This window comes from Lepus europaeus, chromosome 19 (genome assembly GCF_033115175.1).
Source record: "Lepus europaeus isolate LE1 chromosome 19, mLepTim1.pri, whole genome shotgun sequence".
NCBI lineage: Eukaryota > Metazoa > Chordata > Mammalia > Lagomorpha > Leporidae > Lepus > Lepus europaeus.
The window spans coordinates 11,056,488-11,075,415 of NC_084845.1; the positions used below are offsets into that span (position 1 = coordinate 11,056,488).

Below are 18,928 nucleotides of genomic sequence, written 5' to 3' on the forward strand. Positions count from 1 at the left end.
CCCTTCTCGAACTGCCTTCCTCTACCCACCACATGGACTGGCTCCTTCCCCCAGGCCTCCACAGTCCTGGGTTTCCTCCCATCACTCAATCTCGGGGGCACAGGCAAACACATAAGTTCCCCCTAAAGGAGGTGGTAGGACCAGAGGGTCCCGCTAGGGTCCATGTCTCCTTTTCTTTGTCCAGTATGGTCAAGATTGAGGAAAAGTTAGGCTCCTTTTCCGAAAAGCTATGTAAGTATAAGAGAGTTCTTTTGCCTCTCCCAAGTGCACCTTTTAACCTGGGGAGATGTTTATTACGTATGCACCTCTACACTTACTGCCAAGGAAAAGGAGTGCCTCTGGTGCTCAGCTTGGCTTGCATTCGTGGAGACTGTGGCGTGAACAAGGTCCCTCACGGTATCTGGTGGCAGCACTGCTCTCCCAGGCACAGAGCCCCACCTGCCGACAGACAAAATGGCACCAATCCTTCCCTCCAAAGTTCCCCACCCACCCAATGCAGGGCTCCCTTACTCACATGCCAACTGTGCGCAGAGTTATTATCTCCTTGGACTCAAGGTTGTGGGGAACCGCAGGCTGGCCACCTGTGGGAACCTCATTGTCTGCATAGCTTGCAGCAATCAGTTGACCACAAGGCTCACGCAAACAACCAGGTGAAACAGATGAAACAGAATGGACTCTGCATAAACAACTAGGAGGAACCCGGTGAAACAGATGAAGTTGAGGCAGGACAGACTCTGCATAAACAACTAGGAGGAACCAGGTGAAACAGATGAACTTTCGACCTGAGACCATACGCGTCCTTTCATCTGATTGGACGATACCAGTGTGAATTGCACGGGAAGAGAGCCGCTATTGGCTGTGGAGCGAATGCTCCATGGACTTGGGGGTATAAAGAGACACTGGGAATTAGGCTTGGAGCTGCTGCTCCTCCTCCTCCTATTTTCTTCTCTCTCCCCCACTCTTTCCTTCTGCCCCCACAAGTAAAAGTTCGTTGAGAACCGAGAAACAGTGACCGTGTCGTGATTGCGTTGGACCCTTGCTGGCGAGGGTCCGACAATGGTTGCCTTCTCAGGGTGGGTCGAGGCATTCCCCACTACAAATAAAAGAGCCCCATGGTTGCCCGCTTCCTCCTAATGGAAATTATACCACGTTTTGGCTTCCCTTCCTCCAATCAGTCAGTAGGCCCAAATTCACCTCCCAGGAGTCTCAACAAGTCACTCAGTACTTACATATCCTTTGGAAATTTCATATTCCTTATAGGCCTCAATCACCAGGAAAGATCAAGAGGACTAACAGATTGTTAAAAGAAACCCTCACCAAACTCTGCATCAAATTCCATTTAGAGTGGACAAAACGCTTACCCTCAGCTGTCTTAAAGCTTAGAGCTTTGCCAAAGAAACCCCCACCAAACTCTCCATCAAACTCCATTTAGACTGGACAAAACTGGTACCCTTGGCTCTCCTGTAACTTAGAGCTGTGCCCACCCCTACAACTCAGTCCCTTTGAAGTCATGTTTGGCAGACCCACTGCCTTCCCGGGGCTTGAGTCCCCCCACCCCCCCCAATCCCTTCCCTCTAACTTGCCCTCTCCCATCCTCTCAGCTATCAGATCATTTCTATGGCAACATACTAACCAAGCCCCCCTGCTGGCCCCCCTGTCTAGCTCTCATCCATCCCACTCCTTGCTAACCTCCAAATGGAAGGGGCCTCACAAGGTTATCTTCCGACTCCCACTGTGGCTAAACTAGATAATGGCCCCATCTGGGTCTACCTGTTCAGGCTAAAAAAGGCCCCTCCTACAACACCCCCTCCTATGCCAATTCACTCCCAATTTATGGCCACCTCCTACTGGTTCCACCTCACTCTAACTAAATTACCTCCCCTTCTTCCTCTTCTTTTTTTCGTTTTTTTTTTTTTTTGAAAAAATATTTATTTATATGAGAGGCAGAGTTATAGAGAGAGGGAGAGACAGAGAGGTCTTCCATCTGCTGGTTCACTCCCCAAATGGCCACATTGGCCGCAGCTGAGCCAATCCAAAGCCAGGAGCCAGAAGCTTCTTCCAGGTCTCTCATGTGGGTGCAGGGGCCCTTGCACTTGGGCCATCCTCTACTGCTTTCCCAGGCCACAGCAAAGAGCTGATTTGGAAGAGGAGCAGCTGGGACTTTACCTGCCACACCACAGCACCGGCCCCTCAACACCCCTCCTTCAGCAGGACCCGTCTCACAGTCACCTTCTGGTCTCGGGGCCTTTACTCTGCCCCAAGACTACGCCTTCCGCATAGCCCTTCAGGAAGACCTCCGGATGACTTCACCCCAAATCTCACTCCTGACACCCGGATGATCTCTGGCTCCAGGGAACCTTCATCTCAGATCCACTTCTTCACCCTCACTTTATTCTCCAGTTGGCCCCAGGGTGGTCTCCCCAACTTCACTCCTATGCAAATACCCTTTTACTTTCTGTTTAGACTTCATATTGTAACGCATTGTCACCCCTACTGCTGTCTACAGCTGCAGTCTTTGCCTTAATTCTTGCCCTAGGGTTAGTGGCAGTCACCCCACTGGTTGAACCTGTGTTAAAAAATTTCTCTTAGTATTCCATCTCTTGTGGGTAGGGTGCTTTTCTGCTATCTCCTGCTTCTCATCTGCCTTCCCTGGGCTTGAGCTGCCCCTATCCCTTCCCTCCAACTTGCCCCCTCCCCTCCTCTCAGCTATCAAACCCCTTTTTGGTTTCTACCTCTGCCCCCAACCAGACTCATTTTTGGCAATTTCAGATAAGAGACAAAGATGGTATAGTCCTAGGGGTCTACAACATCACAAAACCAAGCTCCCCAGTTGTTATTCAGTTCAGTGCTTGTAAGGTTCAAACAAAGGACAAATACAGTGCAGGGGTATGAGTTTGGAATGGACTTACACCTAAATACATTTATTTCCAAGAAGACAACCTAGCCAAGTATAGACAGAAGTGGGGCTACCCAATCCAGAACTCTCTCCCCCTCCCCAGTATTACTGCCCTACATGGATGTGCACAGATGACCCTTACCCCCCTAACATTCCCCTAAGCCAAGGTCAAGATTTAGAGCTACAGGGCTGGCACTGTGGTGAGGTCCTTTGCCTGCAGTGTTGGCATCCCATATGGGCACCAGTTCTAGCACCAGCTGCTCCTCTTCCAGTCCAGCTCTCTGCTGTGGCCTGGGAAAGCAGTGGTGGGTGGCCCAGGTGCTTGGGCCCCTGCACCCAAATGGAAGACCCGGAAGAAACACCTTGCTCCTGGCTTCGGATTGGTGCAGCTCCAGCCATTGCAGCCATTTGGGGAGTGAACCAGTGGAAGGAAGACTTTTCTGTCTCTCCCTCTCACTGTGTAACTCTACCTCTCAAATTAAAAAAAAAAAAAAAAACTTAAAAGAAAAAAAAATATTTAGAGCTAAAAACAGTCATCCCTGCCTTATCCCCCTGCAGCCTTGGGGAATGTAAGCCAGTAACATACACTATCACCAACCCCAAGTGGCTTCGAGGACAAAAAGTCAGTATTCGTATTGATGCAAGAGGGAAGGATCCTAGGGGCATGATCAATATAATACAAATCCTTAAGGAAAAACCACAACCCCCACAGACAAGCCAGCACTCTGTCCAAATCCAACCCCTGGCTGAACAGGCTAAGTCCAAGCAAACTTCGCCCTTCAGTTACCTCCGACTCCCTGCTGAACAACTAGCAAATCTTACCCATGCCATCATCTAATCCTCGGGCTCACCCCTGGCCAAGGATTGCTGGCTCTGCCTGCCAGAGAAGGGATTTTCTGTGCTGGGTTATGTTAGTAAAATGGCAGTCTTATCTATGGCGCGATCTACACCCGACACCATCCTAGGCTCTAGCCCCCACCGCCATTGCTGGAAGTCAGGTGGCTACATGGCCCAATCACTGGTGTCAGCTCCATCCCCATCCTAATGGGATTCACTGCTTCTACTTCCCTGCCCTCCTCCCCGCAAAGTTTTAAAAGGACCTGTTCCTAACCGTGTGTGTCTCTCTCTCCGTCTCCTGATCTCTTTCTGTCTCTGGCTCTCTCTTATGCTCTTCTTCTCCTTCTCTTCCTTCTTTGCCCCTTCCCTCTGGTCTGTTGGGTTTCCCCCAACAAACTCTTTCCCTTACTCCGGTGTTTGGTGACAGCCTTACAGGTTACACTGCCACATCACTTAACACAGGCACAGACACCCATTCTGTATCCTGCAACTAGACTCCATCCCGTGTTACAGGGCCCACCTTCTGTATCTCCCTCAGCCTGGGACTGTACTAATGCCATAGCTATCCATCAAACCACAAAAGCTGTAAAAGCTCCTTTGGCACCCGTTTTGTGTGCCGCAATAGTCTTAAAACCATCATGCCTGTCCGTCCTCCCTGCGCCTTGGTAATAATCCCCAGTTTTTATCTACACCTGGGAACCAGCTCCTACATTATAAATAAACTCACTTCCTGCTTCAGGAGGGCCCCTGCTGTTGCCTCCTAACAGTCTTGGGGACAGGAAGTATGGCCCTAGGCACCACCACTTTGGAAATGTCTCACTCCCTAAACTGACACAACAAATAGACACTGACTTTGAAAGCCTCCACCAGGCAGCTTCCACCTTACAAGAACAAATAAACTCCCTGGCATTCATGGTCCTGCAAAACAGGAGAGCATTAGATCTTCTGACAGCACAACAGGGCAGAACCTGTCTTTTCCTGGGAGAAGAGCGCTGTTTATTGTGCCAGCCAGACCGCAATGGTAACTGACTCCCCAGACAAAATAAAAAATAGACACGGGAGCGGGCACGGGCTCAAATCCACCAAAACATGGAGTAGACGGCTACACTGAGAGAAGGGGCACGGCTAGCTCCTCTCCTCGGGCCTGTCATGTCATCCTTCTGGCCCTGCTGTTTGGACCATGCCTATTTAATTTGTTCCAAACTTTTTTACAGAACTGCATCAAAGCTGTCTCTTAAGAGCAGGTTAAGACCATGATGCTACTCCACCACCTCAATCAAGAATACCAGCCCCTTCCCTCAAAACCTGAAGAGGGCTCCTGGGCTCTACCCGCAAAGCCCAGTACCCACAGGGCCCCCTCTCAGAAGGAAGTAGCCGGATAGTCCCGTCCCTCTTCCTTTTTACCTCTAGGGGCTGGAATAAAGGGCAATAAAGGTCATTAAAGTGCACATTCCCCTTGCTCTCCCATCCCCACCCCATTTCCTCCCTGTTGTTGAGACTCTCAACAAAAGGCAGGAACCAAGCTCCACCGCCCCCAGACTCCTGCACGCAAAGCAGCTTGTGAATAGCTAAGAGGAAAATTCCCAGCAGCTTCTACAAGCCCCTTCTCCCTACTTCCCGCCAACCGCAAGCCCCCTACCTCCCACCGGCGGTGACAGGTTTCCTCTTCAGCCAAATAAAAATCCAGTCCCACGCGCACCCTGTGTGCAGCATCTTCACAAGAACAGACGGTCGCCCCTCTGTGCTTCAGTAGATCAACCAGTCTCTGGCGACGCTGGCTCTGTCTCATCTCTGGGTGTACGAAAGGCCAGACCAGAGCTATTCCAAACCTAACAGAGTCTACCACTATGCTCTCAAGGTACTGTGCCAGGCTCTGCGCAGAGCCAGGCCCTCCTGCCCAGAGTCCCTGGGGAGCTTTATGTGCCAGCCCAGGCAGCCAGGGCTGAGGGCCCGAGAGCCCAGTGTAGGGGGGACTCATGGGAAGCCAGCAGCATTTTATATTTCACATCGGTGTCTTGTACAGGGAACACCATGCAAAGGGGCAGCACAGGGCACTCCAAATCTGCTATGCACAGGACCGACAGGAAGTCTGTTAAGTTGCTGTGAGTAGGGGTGGGCGCTGAAGCACAGTGGGTTAAGCCCCTGCTTGGGATGCCCATGTCCCATAGCCCAGGGCCTGGGTTCAGGTCCCCACTGTAGCAGGATTCATATTATCAAGACAAGACACCAAGCCTCTTAACAGGTAGTAGTCTTTTATTATGCCGGCATAAGGCCCAGGTGGCATTTCTAATCCAAAATCCTGAGCCCCCAACAAAGAAGGGTTTCAAAGAAGGGTTTTTCCTATATGTGTTTTTTTTTCCCCACAGAGTGGACAGTGAGAGAGAGAGAGACACAGAGAGAAAGGTCTTCCTTTTCCATTGGTTCATCCCCCCCCCCCCCCTCCAAAGGCCACTGCGGCTGGCACACCGCGCTGATCCGAAGCCCGGAGCCAGACGCTTCCCCCTGGTCTCCCATGTGGGTGCAAGGCCCAAAGACTTGGGTCATCCTCCACTGTACTCCCAGGCCACAGCAGAGAGCTGGACTGGGAGAAGAGCAAACCGGGACTAGAACCCGGGGTGCCGGCGCCACAGGCGGAGGATTAGCCTATTGAGCCGCGGCGCTGGCTATATATGGTTTTAGCCTCTTTGTCTCCCTTATATGGTTACATGAATATATTCTAATGTGACACGGTGGCCACAGGATTGATACAACACTGCACATGCATAGTTAACTGAAGATATGAGTTTTTTACACACATACTAAGCCATCTGCTGTCTGCTAAGGGTTGACACTGCTCTGTACTAACAAGCAGAACTTGAAATGGCTCTATATAAGCAGATAGTAACTATGGTTGAAGTACTCATAGGCAAGCAGACAAAAACTACATGTTATTCTCAGGACAAATGCCTCCTTTTTTCTTTTTCTGACCTTGGGAAGGCTACTACTACACATTTAATCATGTTAGTTAGACACAAGCCTGGGGCTGGCGCTGTGGCTCACTTGGTTAATCCTCCACCTGTGGCACCGCCATCCCATATGGGCGCTGGGTTCTAGTCCCTGTTGCTCCTCTTCCAGTCCAGTTCTCTGCTGTGGCCTGGGAAGGCAGTGGAGGATGGCCCAAGTGCTTGGGCCCTGCACCCACATGGGAGACCAGGAGGAGGCACCTGGCTTCTGGCTTTGGATCAGCACAGTGCGCCAGCCGTAGTGGCCATTTGGGGGGTGATCCAACGGAGGGAAGACCTTTCTCTCTGTCTCTCTCTCTAATTCTGCCTAATAAAAAAGAAAGAAAGAAAGAAAGAAAGAAAGAAAGAAAGAAAGAAAGAAAGAAGTCTAACTAACAGACAGGGACTTCTGCCCCACAACTACTCTGCTTCCAATGCAGCTTCCAGCTATGCTGGGAGACAGCAGGTACTCAGGCTCCTGCATCCTTTGGAGACCCAGAAGAAACTCCTGGCTCCAGTATGGCCCAGCCCTAGAGGCTCACTTCCTATCCAGCTCCCTGCTAATGTGCCTGGGAAAGCAGTAGATGGCCCAAGTGCTTGGACCCCTGCACCCTGTGGGAGACCTGGAAGAATTTCTGGCTCCTGGTTTCCTCCTGGCCCAGCCCTGGCCATCGTGGCCATTTGAGGAGTGAACAGCAGATAGACAATCTCTCTGCGTAACTGTTTCAAATAAATACAACAAATCTTTAAACAACCAAAAAGGAGCTGGCACTGCGGCATAGCAGATAAATCTACAAACCTGTAGTGCCAACATCCCATATGGGCACCAGTTCAAATCCTAGCTGTTTCACTTCAGATCCAGCTCTCTGCTATGGCCTGGGAAATCAGTAGAAGATGGCCAAATACTTGGGCCCCTGGACCCGTGTGGGAGAGCCGACTGAAGCTCCTGGCTCCCAGCTTCTAATCAGTGCAGCTCTGGCTGTTGTGGCCATCTGGGGAGTGAACCAGTGGATGGAAGACCTCTCTCTCTCTCTGCCTTTGAAATAAATAAATAAATCTTAAAACAAAAAACACCCTAAGAGCCCGACCTGAATTTTGAGACACAGGGAGCCAGGCCTTATTTTCTTCCCATTTGCAAAAGGAAGAGAGGAAGCGAGCCTCAGAGAACGGGGCTGCTGTTTGCTCTCACACTCGGCTGGTCCAGCTTCTCCGCCAGCTCTGCCACCCCGGGGAGCATGGCCCTGATGAAACAAGACATAAGCCTCAGCCGTTCTCCATTGCCCCAAAGACAGAGAAACACTGGGATGTATTCCTTGCCCTTGAACCTCAACAGGGCCTCACACCTTATTGCCTCTACACCCTCATTCTTTCCCAGGGTCACAAGGCCCCGCAAGGCCACCTGAAGGGCCAGTTCCAGGAACCCACCTTCGCCTGCTGCCTCCCACCCCCACCCCCAGCCCAGCCCCTCCTAAACTAGAAAGCGACTGGACACTGGGGTGGGGGCCTTCTGCCACGTGTTCCAACATTTTGTGTGCCGGCAGTGTGTCACCCACCTCTACGAATTCATTTTCTCTGAATAAATTCGGTCTGGCTGTAGATTTATATACTGCCTCCTCGCTACTCTGCGCTTTTCCTCACAGGCCCCGTCTGTCCAGCGTGGATGTGCAGGACGCGGCGGCCACGACGGGAACTTCCAGGGCCACATGAGCCCTTTCTGAGAGCCATGACCCCGAGAAGGAGGTAGGGACCAGAGGCCCGGACTCTGCATTTGTCCAGGGAGCGGGGTCAGAGGACGGAGGAGTCATGAGTCCAGGACGGGGCGGCAGTGCGCATGCTCCGGGGAAAACGTTCCCGGCCGTCGCCCTTCAGCCTGAGGAGACCGCACACGTGTTTGCCAGAGACGGCTTTCATGTCCAGGGCAGCGGCGTCCAGGGCTCTAACGGCCTAAGCCTTGGACCATCCGTGACCCCTCTCTCCACGTCCGGGGTTCTCCACGGGGGTCCCTGGGCCAGCAGCAGCCAGGCGCTGACAGCTTGCGGGAGACCCCTCAGCGGTGACCGCGCTCCAGCTGACCCGGAAGTGCTCCCGGCGCCCGTCCAGACATGGCCGCCATCGCTTGCAAGGCCTCCTCCGTTAGTCTGGCAGCCCCAGGGCACGCGCAGAGGCCTCCCGGGGCGCTCAGGCTTCAGAGGGCTCCTCCGTCCTCTGCTTTGAAGTTTGGACGGAGTAGAGCCAGACGCGGTCTAGGCCTTGAGAGGGGCGGGGCCTGTCCTAGGCTCCTCCTAGAATTCCCCGGAGCCGCCGCTTCTCCGTATGTATGACACCCACTTACGGATAACATCTGTGTCTGGAGTGTGTGTGTGTTCTATATGACATCTGTGTATGTAGTATGTGTGTGTTTCTGTATAACATCTGTGTATGTAGTGTGTGTGTTTCTATCTAACATCTGTGTCTGGAGTGTGTGTGTGTGTTTCTGTATAACATCTGTGTATGTACTGTGTGTGTGTTTCTGTATAACATCTGTGTCTGTTGTGTGTGTGTTTCTATATAACATCTGTGTATGTAGTGTGTGTGTGTTTCTGTATAACGTCTGTATATATAATAACTACATATAACATCTGTGTGTTTAATGTATAATCTATTGTTAATGTTTACATGATTGGTTATGTCTATTATAAATACCCATTTATATAGTATCTAAATGTTAGGTATGTAATAATATCTAGTTACATAATATGCATCATCCATTGTTTTATATATTTAATGTTTCTACAATGTATAATTATAGGTATAAATACATATCATGTCTGTTCTAATCCATAAAAAGTGTCCATTTGCATAATATCCAAATTACTATTTTTATGTATCTGTGTATATTTATGTATTATTGGTATATTTATGTAATGTATGAATACATATATATTTTTATATTCATAGAATAGCATTTATTAGCTTATTATTCATTTATTTAAAATACTTATTTTACTTTTTTGAAAGGTAGAGTTACAGAGACACGGAGAGACAGAGCAAGAGGGAGCAAGCTTCCATCTGCTTCTTCACTCCCCATATGGCCACAACGGCCAGGGCTGGGACAGGCCAAAGCCAAGAGCCAGAGCTTCATAGGGACCTCCCAAGTGGGTGTTGAAGCGCTCGGGGTATCTTCCGTTGCTTTCCAGGTTAATTAGTAGGAAGTGGGATCAGAAGTAGAGCAGCCAGGAATCAGACTGGAGCCCATAGGGGAAGCCGGCGGTGCAGGCAGCTGGTTTACCTGTTAGGTCACAATGCCTGCCTGAGAGTATCAATTTATATAAAATTATTGAGGAGCAAAGTAAGATTTTGATGCAAAACCTTTTTTTATAATACATGGAAAATACATACATTAAAAAACATGCATAGATTTCAGAAACCATTTGCACCAAAATAAACTCGGGCTGTTAATCCCAATTTTCCGTTTACTTTCTGGATCCCCTGAAGCATGTGTGCGGGGTGTCCCCTGGATTGGGCTCCCAGGTCTGGATTTTGAGGCCTGCGTCCCCGTGGTCCAGAGCCCTGAGCAGGTCCAGGTCTGACTCCGGGCAGCGCCCTCGCCGCTGAGCTCCTGTTTTGCCTCCCAGAGTCCAGGGCGCTCAGGACCTCAGCCCCTCTCTCCCTGGGGGTCCTAGCCCAGGTGTGAGATCTGGTGGTGAAAGAGCCCTGGAGAAGGGGCGACGTCCCCCCGAGGACGCCATGAAATAAAGCCCGGACAGTACCACAGAGTCTCCTAGGGGAGGGGTGGGCTGCGACTCCCACGCTGGGCCCTCCACATTCTAAGTGAACTCCAGCGACCTGGGCCCCAGCTGACTGGGCTGTGAGGTCCCAGCGCTCTAGCTCGAAGACGCCCTTCCCGTGTCCCAGCTCGCCAGGCTCCAGGCCTTCCAGAGCCCCATGTTCCAACCTCCCATGCAGCCTTCCGCCATGCGCAGCCAGCACACAAGGCCCAGCCTGCCGCCTTCCAGGACCCCGCACTCCCTGGCTGAGCCCCACATCCTTGCAGTCAGCATTCCCACTTCCTCCACACCCAGCCAGGGCTCACATTTCAGCCCAGGGTCCCACCACTGGGAGCCTAATGTCCCAGGATGCCAGGGGGCCAGCACGGGGGTCTCCGATCTGCCAGGGGTGTAGGAACCCAAAACGCACAATCTTCTCACTCTAGGCTCCCAGCACTGCAGCTTCCTCGACTCCAGCGGCCCTGCTCCCAGTCACAGACGCTGCACCCAGCATTCTAGAACTCCAGGCCCAGACACTTTCAGAAGCACCCAGCAAGGCAGCCTTGCCACACTGAATTCCAGTTCCCGTGCCCACATCCTGACAGCCTCCGACTGCTGCACTGCACCAGGCAAGGGGCCCGTGCCCCACGTTCTAGGCCTCCCAGGTCCCAACCCAGCTGCCAGGTCCTGACCCTCAGGCTAAAGAGAAGCCCAGCGTAGTGCGGCTTACCCAGGGTCACAGCCCTGAGGACCACAAAGACAGCCATGATCACCTGAAGCAGTAGTTGGTGTCCAGGACTCAGCCGTGCTGGGTGCTGTGTAGCTGCTGGGCCTCCTCCGGCAAAGTGGCGATGAAGTACAAGTAGGGCCGGTGCATGTTCTCAGTTGCGATTTGCTCACCTTGGTGGCTGGAAGTGATCCCTGTTTGGGTGGGGACTCTCAGTTGGATGGAACATGGCATGGCGTTTTTGTGGGGTTGGGGGTACATGCGCACACACATACACACAAGCACATGCAGGCACACACAGATCACAGCCGGGGATGGGCTGGGCCAGGTTGGGGACTCACCGTTGATGTCCACTTGGAGGACATTATTTTTGTTGAAACAGGAGCAGTGGGCACTGAGGCGGAAGCCCTCTATTTCCTCTGTGGGAGTGGGGAGAGGGAAGCCAGTCTGAGTGGGAGGCTCAGCCAGACCCTGGAGGAAGCGGGAGGAAGGAGCAAACTCCAGGGGGCTCTTCCTGCCTGGGACAGCCCTCCCCTCCCCTCCCCCCACCACCACCTTGGGCATCTTCCACTGCTTTCCCAGGGTGGGAGTGGTTCAGCTGCTCTCTCAGGAACATGAGCAGGGAGCTGGATTGGAAGTGGAGCAGCCAGGATTAAACTTGTTACCATGTGGGATGGTGGCATTGCAGGTGGAAGGTTCACCCAGTATACCGTAATACTGACCCACTCTGTACTCCACTTCAGATGCGGCTCCCTGTTACTGTGCCTAGGAAAGCAGCAGACACGGCCCACGTACCTGGAGCCCTGCCACCCATGTAGACTCTGCTGGGGTTCAGACACCTGGCTTCAGGCTGGCAAGCCCAAGCCACTGCGGCCATTTGAGGAGTAAAAAGCCGATGGAAGGTCTCTCTTTTTCTCTCTCCCTCCCTCCATGTCTGTCTGTCTCTCTCCCCCTCAGTCCCTCCATCTCTATCTGTCTGTCTCTCTAACTTGACTTTTTTTTTTATGTGACAGGTAGAGATATAGAGAGACAGAGAGAGAGGTCTTCCTTCCGTTGGTTCACCCCAAAATGGCCGCTATGGCCGGCACTTTGCCAATCCGAAGACAGCAGCCAGGTGTTTCTTCCTAGTCTCCTACGCGGGTGCAGGAGCCCAAGCACCTGGGCCATCCTCCACTGCCCTCCCATTCCACTGCAGAGAGCTGGACTGGAAGAGGAACAACCGGGAATAGAATCCGGTGCCCATATGGTATGCCAGCGCCACAGACAGAAGATTAACTAAATGAGCCACGGCGCTGGCCCCTCTAATTCAACTTTCAAATAAAATTTTAAACAAAGAAATGTCTGGAGGAAGCATTTAGAGACCCAGCAGACAGACCATCTTCCATCCCCACCACCTGCCTTTAAAAATCGAGGTCCACAGGTACTGGTCTAGCACTCTGCTATCCAAGTAATAAAGAGTGTCCTAAACCCCTCCCTGTGTGCTGTCCCTGTCATCGTCCCCCACTGTACATCTGACAGAGCTAGCAGATGACATACAGAAAGGATATGACCTGCCCTCCGGCACACAGGCGGCCAAGGCTGGGAGGCAAAGCTAAGCCTGGGGCTTTCCCGAGGGCAGATGTGGGATAAAGGCGACTGGAAGGAGTGAGTGATGGTTTCTAAGCTCCTCCTGCCTGCGGGCCGCGGGCTGTGTGCTTGGACAGAGAGCGACCCAGACACGGGAGATCCTGCCAGACGCCATCTCTGGCCCAGGGCACCCTCACTGCCCACTGCTCCCTATGCCCTCGCTGCACCTGGCCTAACGAATTCTCCTGTGAGTCTCCACACAATCGCCTTCCTCCAGGGAGCCCTCCTGGCCCCCAGATGAGTTTGGGTGCCTGCTCTGGGCCCACACAGCAATGGGGGCTTCCCCACCCTGACCTCAACCCCTCTGCCTTTGCCTCCCCATTCACAGCCTTGGTCCTTCCAGGTCACTGCTGCCTGCCGGGGCTTTGGCAGGAACTGCTAAGTGCAGAGGGAAGTGGAGCCCAGGAGGGCAGGACCCAGGGCTGTCCTGCTCCCCACTGTGTCCCCCACGCCACCCACACAGAGCCAGGCCCAGGACAGGAGCCTGAGGGGATTGCTGGGATGCGTGCATGACTAGGAGGGACACTGGGCACTGTGGACGCAGCGAGGGAGAGGAGTGGCACAGTCCTTTCCTGGGCAGATGCACTGTGCCCGGCTCTCCCTGCTCTCAGGGCCTTTGCACAGGCTGCTCCCCTGCCCAGAACACGCGGCCCCTCATTGCTTCCTTCCAGATTGTACTCAGCCCTCCAACATCAACTCAGAATCGTCCTCCTCCAGGTAGCCCTCCCGTAACCTAGGCTGGGCCAGGCACTCCTCTGGGCTCCTCATCCCAGCATGGCCACTGCACAGCTAACCACCCCCACCACCCACCCACCCAAATGATGATGAGCTTTGTGCAGACTGGGACTGGGCTGTCCTGGTCAGGCTGTGTCTGTCCCTGCATCACCCGTCACAGGGCAGGAGAGAAAGCAGGTGCTCAGGAAATGGATGAACTATGAACAGATCCCTCACTCATCTCCAGCTCTGAGTGCCTTAGACACAAGCAGGGGGTGGGGGCAGAACCCAGGAGAAGCAGGGGTGGGGCAGACCCGCCATATTCACCTCCATGTCTCAGCCACTGCTGCACAATCCTGGTGACTTCGAAGGACAACAATTCATTTGTGTCTATGGGGTTCAGCTTCCGGCTCTTGAGGTAGCGCCAGGAATTGTTGTATTTCTGGAGGACAAAACATGAAGAAGTGAGAAGGCAGGAGATGGTGCCAGCGCCTCCCACGCAAAGACCACGTCCCCCACTCCACCTGCTCCCTGGGCAGCTTCCAGACTCTGCCCACAGTACCACATGTGGGCCTGTGGGTTCCACCTCCGACAGCACCCCAGAGAGGAGAGGCCAAGGCCCCTTGGGGCTGCTTGTCCTGAGCTGACTCCATGAGGGGCTGGGAGAGTACACTTCCCTTTGGAGGCCTGGGGCACTGACCAAAGGCTAGGCCTCTTCCGCCTGCACAGCCTGCAAGGCCAAACTGGGGTGCCAGCACCTGGGCTGACTCCAGCTTCCTGCTCATGCTGACCCAGGGAGGTGGAGGGTGATGGCTCAAGTACCTGGGTCCCTCCCACCCATGGTGGAAGACCTGGACTGAGTTTTGAGCTGCCTGCTTTGTCCTGGCACTACCCTGGCCATTGTAGGCATTTGGGGAGTGAACCAGCAGGTGGGAACTCTAAACATATACCTGTGTCTCTGTCTCTGAAAATTAAATAATGAAAAAAAAAGGAACTTGGGGCTGGAGTTGCGGTGCAATGGATTAATCCATGGCCTGTGATGCCGGCATCCCATCTGAGCACTGGTTCAAGCTCTGGCACTTCCACTTCTGATTCAGCTCCCTGCTAAAATGCCTGGGGAATCAGTGGAAGATGGCCCAACACCAGGGCCTCTGCGCCCCCCTGCCCCCCCTCGCATGTGAAACCAGGGTGGAGTTCCCTGCTGCTTTCTGGGCCTGGCATAGCACTGGTAATTTTGGACATGTAGGGTATGAAACAGCACATGGAAAATCTCTTTCTCTGTGTCTGTACCTGGTCTCTCGCACTCTTTCTGTAACTATTCCTTTAAAATAAATAAAATTTAAAAACCCTCAAAGTAAACTTCCAACCTTTCCAGAAATTTCAGCTTTCAACAGTCCCACCTTCTTCAGGTGTCCAACTCCTAAGACCCCAGTCTTCCAAGCATTTAAAAGTCCAGAGTTCAACAGAGCCCCAGGAGTCCCTGGTCTGTGATCCTCCCCCTCCCAGGGCCGTCTATGAGGACCCTGCGGCCAGCAGCCTTCCACCCCCACCTGGCCACAGCTCAGGCTCCCTGCTCACCTGGTACAGCTCCACCTGCTGCTCCTTCTGTACCTTGAGAACATCCAGGCGCAGCTCTGCCCGGTACAACAACTTCGGCTCGGGCACTGCTTGCCGGAGCTCTGACGTGTTGAAGAGCATATAGACACTGTGCCGGCTTTCTTTGAATTTTTTGTAGATTTCTAGTTGGGAGGAGAAAAAGACAGAGGAGTTTGGATTTGGCAGTGGAAGAAGTATCAAGGGCACCCCCAGTTTAGGGGAAGGACCCAGAGCTGGCAGCCCAGGTTGGAGTTGGAAACGGACGCTTTTTTTCATTTCTTTTTTTTTTTTTTTGACAGTGAGAGAGAGAGACAGAGAGAAGGTATTCCTCCCATTCATCACTCTACAAATGGCCGCTACTGCTGGCCCACTGCACCAATCTGACCAATCTGAAGCCAGAAGCCAGGAGCCAGGTGCTTCTTTGTGATTCTCCATGCGGATGCAGGGCCCAAGCACTTGGGCCATCCTCCACTGCCTTCCTGGGCCAGAGCAGAGAGATGGACTGGAAGAGGAGCAACTGGGACAGAACCGGCGCCCCATCTGGGACTAGAACCCGGAGTACCAGTGCCACAGGCGGAGGATTAGCCTAGTGAGCCGCGGCGATTGCCTGGACTCTGACAATTTTCAGCTGTGTGACCTTGGGGCCGAGGGTCCCTTTGGGTGGGCTTCGAAGCACCGTGGATCCTGACCACTCTGTCTCCCTGAGGCCTCCTCTCTGCCCACCCAGGGAGTGGCCGTGTGGCTCCCTTCTCCCAGGCACCCAGCTCAGATGCGGATTGCACTGCAAGAGGAAGGGTCATGGGTAGAGGCTGGGGTCAGGAAGAGCCTCTGCTGCCTGTGCGCTGTGTGACCTGGGGCACTCACTCCCCTCCCTGAGGAGGCTGGCTGCCCCCTCCCACCCCCACTCTCATCCCATGCCCACACCCATCACGCAGACCTCTGCCTCTCTTGCCACGACCCCTGCAGTCCCGCGTGTCCCAATTGCCTGGAAGCAGGTCCATGCTCCTGGCACTTTGCTGTGGTTCGCCTCATCTCGCTTTTGCTCCTCCAATCTTTCCATTTCGTGACCCCCAAACTCTGCCCAGATTTCTCATTGACTTCATTTCCCACAAACTAAGGGCTCAGCCTCTCCCCACAGAGCACCCCTTTCTGCAGCTCCCACCCTACTATCCCCGCATTCCACGTGCCCTGCGGAGGGCAACAGCCTTCTACCCCATAGCCTCTGTCCCCCGGGACCTCCCTCGATCCCGCGGGTCCCGTCCACTTGGCGCACTGTTCCAGGACCAGTCCCTGAGGGTCGGAGAGCTCAGCGCCCTCCTCTTTAGGACACGCCCTCCCCCACGTTCCCTGTGCACCCAGGGGTCCCCTTCCTCCTGCTGTGTCCTCTGCAGGTAATTTCCTCCCTGAGGCCTGCCCTCCGGCGCCCCCTGGCGGCCTCCTCCCGGGTCCCTGTCCCTCAGAGCTCACCATGGTTGCTGTCCACCATTAGCATGTGGAAGAACTGAGCAGGGAAGTCCAAAACAGGCTGGGGCTGGGGCTTCTCCTCGGCGCTCTTCCTGCCCACTTGGTTTTGTCTTCTGTTGTACTCGACGAGCGTGTCCTCTGGCACTGGACCGGGCGGCACCTCCCTCTTATTCAGGGTGCGGGACTGCCCCACCTTGGGCAGGATTGGGGCGCGGACTGCCTCGATTCGCTGTTTGGGCAGCTCCATGTCGGTGGCGTTGCGGCTGGGCGTTCCCGCGGCCAGCAGGCCGGGCATCAACACTGAGAGCCACAGCAGCAGCAGCAGCAGCAGTCGCATGGGGGAGGGCGACATGGGGGAGGCGATGCACCCCAGCACTGCCGAGAACGCCAACAGGGCTAGGGCAGGATGGGAAGGCCTCGACCAGGCAGGGGCTGAGGGTCTCAGGAAGACAGAAGCAGGGGTGGAGGGGAGGCTGTGGCTGAGGGTGTCTCGGTAGCCGACAGAAGAAAAGGAAATGGGCAAGCTTGCCACCAGAAGGTGGGTGGTCTTTAGTAGGGGAGCTGGAGCAGGGCTGAGACCCGACCCCGGAGGAGGGAAAGTCCTGGATGAGCCGGGGCTCCGGAGACGGCAGGGGGCAACCGAGCTCGGAGCAAAGCTTCTGCAGGAGACAGGGTCTGGGGCCCGGAGGGCTGGCCAAGAACTGGGCCGCCGGGGTCGCCGAGGAGGTGGTGAGGAGGTGGTAGCCTGGCGTCCCCAAGTCCTGCCTCGGCTTGGGCCACCGCCTGGCCAAGTGGTCCTTGCACCTGGAGCTCCCAGCTGTGGTGGAAAAGCCTCAGAAAGCCTTTCCTTTTATCCCAACAGCTCGGCCCTCCTCCGGCTCCTCCCCCATTGGGTGGGGGGCTCTGCTCAGACTCTGTGGCCTCAGGCAGCTCCTTCCTCAGCTTCCTGTCCAGGCTCTACCTGCAGGTGCCTCCTAGCTGGGGCTGTCCCAGAAGGGGCGTCGTCCCTGCACTGCTGGCCAGAGGATCCACCTGGGACTCCCTCATCCCAGATCAGAGTACCAGCTGGGGTTCTGTCTGCTCTGCTTCTGATCCAGCGGCCTGCTGGTGGAGAAGGCAGATGGTAATAGCTCAAGAGCTAGGGTTCTTGCCATTGCTGGGAGGCCAGGATGGAGTTCCAGGTTTCTGTTATCACGGCCATCTGGGGAGGCAACGAGTGGGTGGCCGCTCACCCCCATTTTCTCCCCCCAGACACTTTGCCTTTTAAATAAATAAATCAATCTTTAAAAAAACAGCCAAATGCACCCATAGAGTCTGGGAGATCCACCTTTTAGGAAGTGGAGCCTAAGGCTTCCCCTTGAGAGAGGCTGGTCTTGCACTTGCAGGGCTGCAGGGCTGTGATGTGACTCCCGAGGCTGGGTGCTCGGAGGTGCTGAGGCCCCCTCCCTGCTCCCTCTGGGGGTGCCTCACTCTGAGGGGGTCATGTGAGGACAGAGAAGCAGCCAAAAGAGGGGCGCAAGCAGGACAGGGCTGAGGTCTGTGGCCGACACCAGCGCCATGTGAGCGCCCATGCGGGGGGCAGGCAGGTCTCCCAGCCCTAAGCAAGTCTCCCTGTGACTGCAGCGGGACCAACACCCTCGCTGCTAATTCAGGAGAGACCTGGGCCACAGCCGCACAGCTCAGCTAAGCTAGATTCCCGACTTACAGAAACTATGTGAGGAAATAAATGTGGGACCGGTGCTGTAGCACAGCAGAGGAAACCTCCCGTTTGTGGTACTGATATACCATGTGGGGTCTGGTTCGAGTCCCAGCTGCTCCACTTCCAATCCAGCTCCCTGCTGATGCTTTTGGAAAGCTGCAGACAGGCCAAGGGCTTGAGCTCCTGCACCCATGTGGGCGACCTCGAAGAACCTCCTGGCTTCTGGCTTCAGGCTTCAGATGGGCCCAGTTCTATCTGTTGTGGCCATTTGGGCAGTGAACCAGAAGATGGAAGGTCTTCTCTCTGTCTCTCTCTAACTCTGCCTATCAAATAAATAATCTTTGTAAATAAATAAATAAAAAAAAGAAGATAAATGTTTGTTGTTGCTTTTTAAAATATTAATTTATTTAAAAGGCAGAGCAACCAATATAGATGGAGGGACAGAGACACAGAGAGATCTCATTCACCAGTTCACACCCCAAATGCCTGGGAGCTGGGAACTCAATCCGGGTCTCCCTCTCAGTGCAGGTTCCCAATTATTGAATGCTAACATCCCACCCAACATCTATTTTTAAAATTATTTCTATTTTTTTTTCTTTCCACCAAAGGTAGAGAGAAAGAGATGCATAGTTTTCTGTGACA

General features: G+C 53.9%; 1 protein-coding gene across 3 annotated transcripts; it reads right to left on the reverse strand.

Moving 5' to 3' along the window:
* Window positions 1–674: 674 nt before the first annotated feature.
* Window positions 675–18,221, reverse strand: LOC133748178 (transforming growth factor beta-1 proprotein-like). 3 transcript variants are annotated; one of them, XM_062176798.1, is made up of 6 exons: window positions 16,591–18,221; window positions 15,106–15,266; window positions 13,855–13,969; window positions 11,529–11,606; window positions 11,234–11,381; window positions 675–746 (listed from the first exon to the last, which is right to left on the reverse strand). In XM_062176798.1, the coding sequence occupies exons 1-5, from the start codon at window positions 16,937–16,939 to the stop codon at window positions 11,260–11,262; spliced, it is 825 nt and encodes a 274-aa protein (XP_062032782.1). In that variant the 5' UTR covers window positions 16,940–18,221; the 3' UTR covers window positions 675–746; window positions 11,234–11,259. The 3 variants fall into 3 exon arrangements, with proteins under 3 accessions (XP_062032782.1, XP_062032781.1, XP_062032783.1); XM_062176797.1 differs by lacking the exon at window positions 675–746 and adding an exon at window positions 9,723–10,003; XM_062176799.1 differs by lacking the exons at window positions 675–746; window positions 11,529–11,606 and adding an exon at window positions 9,723–10,003.
* Window positions 18,222–18,928: the final 707 nt, after the last annotated feature.

What these genes read in the sequence shown, in the direction of transcription:
- LOC133748178 (XM_062176798.1), bottom strand. Translation starts at nt 16,939, where the DNA reads ATGTCGCCCTCCCCCATGCGACTGCTGCTGCTGCTGCTGCTGTGGCTC. An exon ending in AGCAGGTGGAGCTGTACCAG is followed by an intron (nt 13,970 to 15,105) that starts GTGAGCAGGGAG and finishes TTTGTCCTCCAG; the next exon opens with AAATACAACAATTCCTGGCG. An exon ending in GCAGTGGCTGAGACATGGAG is followed by an intron (nt 11,607 to 13,854) that starts GTGAATATGGCG and finishes CCACTCCCACAG; the next exon opens with AGGAAATAGAGGGCTTCCGC.